The sequence below is a fragment of the Quercus lobata genome, chromosome 3, assembly GCF_001633185.2.
Source record: "Quercus lobata isolate SW786 chromosome 3, ValleyOak3.0 Primary Assembly, whole genome shotgun sequence".
NCBI classification, from domain to species: domain Eukaryota; kingdom Viridiplantae; phylum Streptophyta; class Magnoliopsida; order Fagales; family Fagaceae; genus Quercus; species Quercus lobata.
In genome coordinates this window covers 25257468-25264109 of record NC_044906.1, presented here as the reverse complement: position 1 = coordinate 25264109, position 6642 = coordinate 25257468, and the positions used below count along the sequence as shown (strand labels likewise).

The 6642-nt window shown below is 35.4% G+C and overlaps 1 protein-coding gene across 1 annotated transcript; it reads left to right on the top strand.

The window, feature by feature from the left end:
• The first annotated feature begins 422 nt into the window (after nt 1-422).
• On the top strand, nt 423-6373 carry LOC115980053 (probable aldo-keto reductase 1). Its single transcript, XM_031102253.1, has 7 exons — nt 423-584; nt 784-987; nt 1117-1253; nt 1832-1867; nt 2226-2322; nt 4823-4976; nt 6004-6373. The coding sequence occupies exons 1-7, from the start codon at nt 441-443 to the stop codon at nt 6180-6182; spliced, it is 951 nt and encodes a 316-aa protein (XP_030958113.1). The 5' UTR covers nt 423-440; the 3' UTR covers nt 6183-6373.
• The last annotated feature ends 269 nt before the right edge of the window (nt 6374-6642 follow it).

Sequence of the window (6642 nt, the reverse complement as noted above, 5' to 3'; positions counted from 1 at the left end):
GTCCCAACATAAGGTTGAACCTGCATAAATAACGTATAACAATGAAATCCTCTGGTTAATCTTTCCCAATGTTCAAGATGTAAAGGTTCTAAGTTTTTAAGGAATAGTTTTTGTACTAAATATTTTGTTGCTCTCTGTTGGGGACATAACAACTTGGGGAGATTCTAGTTGAGGAGTTAATATAACATATAGGGACATCAATTGGCCCAAAAGCTTAAGCCTATGAATTTGAGCCTAATAATGTCATATGAACCATTCACTCTTGTCATTATTATCCAATGTGGAAACTCACAACTTAACTAACCACAATACTCACACATGAATATTCCAACACGCTCTATTATCATTCTACCACATTTATTCTTAAATTTTTGTTTCCCAATTTTTTGTAATTCTAAACTCTTTTTCTCCCCCAGGTCTCAAAGTTGGGGTTTGGATGTATGTCCCTTACTGGAGCCTACAATTCTCCTCTCTCCGAGGAGGATGGAATCTCAATAATAAAGTATGCTTACAGTAAGGGAATCACTTTCTTTGATACTTCTGATGCTTATGGACCCCATTCTAATGAAATTCTTATTGGAAAGGTAAAAGACACTAATTTTTACTTTTACTAGCTCAAGAAGTCAAATGTTTTTGTTCCTATCTGGTAGTAATTCTGAAGATGGTCACAGATGTGAAAATTTTGTTACTACTTTCTATATTATCTGTTAGTGAATTGATTAATAATCAAGGACCACATTACAATTCTGTTCCATTTAACCGAATGAAGTTTATATCTTTCAGGCCTTGAAACAGTTGCCGAGAGAGAAAATTCAAATAGCCACCAAATTTGGCATCCAAAGATCAGGATTTCCTCAGATGCAAGTGAATGGAAGCCCTGAGTATGTTTGCTCAGGCTGTGAGGCTAGCTTACAGCGTCTTGATGTGCAATATATTGATCTGTATTATCAGCATCGGGTAGACACAAAAGTACCCATAGAAGAAACTGTAAGTGATTCTCTTTCTCTTTCAACTAGATGCCTGCAATGGGTGATTTTAAAATTCTTGCTTGTTTGTTTGTAATTTGAAATTATTAAATTCTTTGCAAATATGATTAAATACATCTTATTGGAATAGGTTGGTGAACTTAAGAAACTGGTAGATGAAGGAAAAGTCAAATATATTGGTCTATCTGAAGCCAGCCCAGACACGATAAGGAGGGCACATGCTGTGCATCCCATCACAGCTGTACAAATGGAGTGGTCTCTCTGGCAGTGTTGTTGATACCGTACCGTACCGGCCGGTACGGCCGGAATATACCGTACCGGCCGGTGATCCAGTACGGTTAACCCCTATGTTTCGTACCGGTAAAAATACCGGCCGTACCGGCCTCGTACCGGCCGTACCGGCCAATACCGGGCAATACCGGCCGGTACCGGGAGTACCGGCCGGTACAGAAATTTTTTTTTTTTTTTTTTTTAAGTTTTGTAATTTTTGAATTTTTGTTAGGAAAGAATGGTAACTTATTTGCATTAACTTATTAGTATTATTTGTTTTTTTAGTATGCAATGGTAACTTTTAAGCTTTCTATTTTATTATTTTATATTTTTTTCCCTTTTAATTGATACTAAAGTTTAAAACCATGAATAATTAGTTTTGAATTGAGGAAATGTTTTATGGGAAACTTTTATATTTATTATAATATATATATATATATATATATTTATAAATATAAAAAATAGCGGTAAACCCGAAACGGTACACCGGTATTAACCGGTATCCGAAATATATCGTACCGGTAGCCAAACCGGTACGGCCTCCGGTACGGTATTGACATCCTTGCTCTCTGGAGTCGTGATATCGAGGAGGAGATAATTCCACTTTGCAGGTTTATTTAGTTCACAGATGATGTTTTTATAATTTTGGTCTCATGAGTGCTTCCACATATAAGAAGATTGCACATGTTCATCTGTTCTAGATGTGGAGTTAAATTTAGAGCTGCTTGTTCATTGCTCATTGTGTCTGTAAATTTTAGTTAAGGGGATAGACTCAATGAGTCCTAAGTATCTCTTTCTCTTTTTTTTTTTTCCCCTTAGGTTTCAAAGACCATTATCTTCTTTGAAAGACTGTTACTATAAGGAAAATTTAATTGGGTTGTATCCATTTTGTGTGGCTTTGATTTCATTATATGTAATTATCTTAACCAAAAGCATGAGAATGCTCTCTTGATGCCTTTGTTCATGTAGGGAGCTTGGCATTGGTATAGTTCCATACAGTCCTCTTGGCCGTGGTTTTTTCGCTGGCAAAGGAGTTGTGGAAGATTTGGATGCAAATAGCCGCCTGGTACATATTTCACTGATATTTTTTCTCATTTATTTGTGGACTCTCAAATTTTCTGCACAATTCTTCAGGCAATAATAGTTCTCTTTTTGAGCAATGCATACTTCAAGTTTATCGAGTGAAAAATTCCTACAAGGGAAAACACCTATTTTAGTTCTTGCAGTTTACAAGAAGTTCCAATTTCATCTCTAATATTTGAAAATTTGCAAACCAGTTACTGACATTTTAACATTTTGCTATTAAGCTTTTCTATCTGCCTCACAAATACAATAGATGACATGTCATGTTAAATAGCTGACCTGACATGACTTAGATGATGATTTGCCAATCGGAAGTCCACCTAGAATGATAGGAAGATGAGGTAGAAGAGTAATAACTATTAACAGAAAAGTGAAAACCGCTCACCCAAAACTGGGGTGTTATCCACTTCAACCAATAATCTAGTAAACAACATGCAGGAATGTTCCCAACCCAAAAAGGAGTTAGTCAGGTAGCAGGTTCAGGTTGATACCAAACCCAAACTGACTCAACTTGTTGACCTCCCTAATGTTAGGGAGCAAATAGAACTTCTTGTAAGCTTCAGTAACCAAATTAGTTATTTTCCCTTCATTTTTCTATAAGTAAATCAATTGTATTGATGAGAAATTATGCAAAGGTATGGAAGAAACAAACGGGTACTTTGTCAATATATCCATCTTTTTGTTCCCTCTATCTCTTTTGTAAACTAGATCATCTCAAATATATCCACAAAAGAAAATAGCAGAAGACTTAAAATAACATTTGTAGTAGTAAGAAAAGATATATTGATTAAGGAGGTGACAAAGTGTGATTTTTATATTGGATAGAATAACGGAGAAGAAGAATACATATGACTGACTCCAATTAGTTGACACAGGACAAAACCAAAATGGATGCAGCAACAACTTAGGAGAGTCACGTATTGAATAACAAAAATACTCTTGACTTAAGGAAATTTAAATAAACTACTAATAACCTAATTCACTAATAAGACCTAAAATAAAATCCAATTGTCCAATAAAAGTACAATTGACTCAAAATTCATAAGACTACATTAAAATAAACTATTCTTCGCACTTTCTGCATTATTACTTTGTTCAAAATCTAGCCAACCCCAAAAGTTTCAGAATTAAGGCCATGTTCTTGTACTATAAGAACCATCTTAGAGCATTAGCATTGGAAAATGCTAATGCTACTCTATTTTACCATTCTAAAAACTCACTTTATCATTATACCATCTTATTTTACAATAATTCCACATCCCAAAACTCTATTTCTGTTAAAATATTATTTTTTTAATATCTCTTTATAACTGTCATTTTTTTTCAGACTCATATTTCCTAGGCTTTCCAACCATCTTTTTTTTTTTTTCCTCTCCTTCTCCCTCAACCTCTAGCAACACACAAGCCATCAACAACCACAGTCACGGCACCAAAAACCCAAGCCATTGATCAACTCAAGCCACCCATCAACCCATCAACAACCACAGGCACGACACCAAAAACCCACTAGCACCTCAACCCATCAACAACCACAGCCACGACACCTCAACCCATCAGCACCTCAACCCATCAACAACCACAACCACAGCCACGGCACCAAAAACCCATCAGCCCATGCCACCGATTTGAAACCCACTGGAGCAAACCCATTAAAAAAAATCATCACCGGAGCCACCATCAGAGCTACCGATGATCAACCCAACCGATCCACCCACCAATTAACAGATCCACTATTTCAAACCCACCATCAACCAATCTCAGCCCACCGATCCAACCACGACCCAAACATCGGACCCAACCCACTTCAGCCACAACCCAACCACGACCCAAACATCGGACCCAACCATGACCCAAACACGACCCACAACCCCTTTAGGCACTGGTCACCAAAAAAAAAAAAAAAAAATCCACAACCACCATAGGGACCAACGCCATCAGCCACGCCAAAAAAAAAAAAAAAAGCAACCACAGAACCGCCGGATTGTAACCCACCGGAAAAACTGAGCCACTGTGATGTGTGATGTATGTTGGGAGGAGAATGAAGTTTGGGTCTGAAGAGAGGAGAGAGCAGCTGGAAAAAGAGAGAAGGAAGAGAGAGAAGATAACTGAATAATGAGATAGAGGAGAATGAAGTTTGGGTCTGAAGAGAGAAGGAAGAGAGAGAAGATAACTGAATAATGAGATAGAGGAGAGAGATTTTGGGGGAAAAAAGGGAATAAAAAAGTATTTTTTTTTAGAATACTTGCTACAGTACAATTCTAACTTTAGAATTGTACTGTAGCACTATTGCAAAAAAATTTGCAATAGTTGAGTTTAGCATTGTCTGATGCAAAGGATTTTAAAACTTAAAATGCCAAATTGGTCTTAGATATGCCAAAAAATTGTGCTTTCTCCTTAATAAAATAGTAATAACAACAATAAAAATTCTTCAAATGAAACTGACAACCAGCTTCTTTATTTTTATTATTTTTATTTTCTATAAGGCCTTGCACCCTCGGTTCCATGGAGAAAATTTGGACAAGAACAAGACCATTTATAGTCGAATAGAAAGACTTGCTAGAAAGCACCAATGCACTCCTGCTCAGCTGGCACTTGCATGGGTTTTCAAACAAGGAGATGACATTGCACCCATACCTGGTAATTGGCTTTCATTTTTTGGTTTTTTTCCTGATTAATTACTTGTAAAAAATGTGCTATGTATTTAAGTTTTCAAAACGAGAAAGAAATGCGGCTGAAGATTCTATTTCTTGTTATGTATTATTATCTTTTGTGTGCTTCAAATTGAAATTAACTGGACTCCAAGTGTGCGCTTTTCCCCACTTAAGCTGAAACAAGTAGAATTTATATTTCCTGCATCTTATAGTGGACAAAGTTGATATAGAAGTTAAGGAAATATATCAGAATTATCCCAATCTAAGTTACATAAGGATTTCCTGCCACAAGTTTCAAAGTTTAGCATATAAATGGATAACAACCCACTTCATGGCTGGAAATTACATAGATATTGCCTGCTATAATGTCATAACAGCCTTAGAAAAACTCAGAGATTTTAATTTCCTATTAACATATTCATAAACATAGTCCTAGGCTGTGGTCATAACTAAATCAGATTTTATAATGGGTTACGGTTTGTGATCACAATGTCTTGAAGGAATTGGCCATCGGCTAGCAAGTTACTGACTTTTTGCAGGAATGGTAGTTTGATTTTGAGGAATAATAAAATCATGAGTCAATTATGTGTTTTTGATATTAAAGTTGCTAAAAAATATATGCAGGTATGCTAAATATATAGGGAACTGGATTAAGAAAAAATCTAATGACATTAATCAAGGTCTAGCTGAGTTATTTACTTTTCATTGGAAGTGTTACATGAATGAAGATGTTGAAGCAGAGTGGAATTTTATTATCCAGTGCACCCTTGTGTACCTCCCATGGGCAGGAAACTTGAAATTTGATAATTAAGGGTGATTGTGTGTATCTATCTTCTTTTCTCTTTCAGCTGGAAAGTTCACTAATGTTCTTATTTTCAATCATATTTATTTAGTATAAACAGTTGCTTTTGTGTCAGAGCCCTTTGGAACTGTTTGCTAGATTTTAAAAGTTGAGGCAAGTTGAGACTTTCACCTGCTATTTCTCAATGTTCATTTTCCTTGAACTTTAACAGGGACAACTAAAATCAAGAACTTAGATGACAATATTGGCTCTTTGAACGTGAAACTTACAGAAGATGACCTGAAGGAGATAACTGATGCTGTACCAATCGAAGAAGTAGCTGGTGGTAGAAGCTATCAAAGCATGGATCATTTTCTATGGAAGTTTGCTAACACTCCTCCACAAAACTAATTCTCTATTTACACTTTCATTGATATTGTCCATTTTGCCTGAATAATGCTATGTTTTTGTGAAATGTATGGCCAGATTTATGTTAAAAACTAGCTATGTCATTCACACCACAAAATTAGCAACACTATTTTGTGAACTTTTTGAGAATGATAACCAATGTGGTTTCTTTTTGTCATGTTCTGTTGGATATATATTTGTTCCTCACTTTGTTTTAAGGTAAATTACTTGCTAGACCATATTCTTTAGGAGCGGTTACAAATTAAATCTTGAAGTTTAAGGCTTTCAATTATTTTATTTTATTTTTAAGATTGTTACAAATTAAACATTATAATTTTGCTAGTTTCAAATTGAACCCTGAAATTTTAAAATCATATCATTTTTAAACATTGAACTTTTTAGGTTTGATTAGGGGGTTTAAATTGATATGACTTTAAAAGTGCAGGGTTAAATATTTGAAACT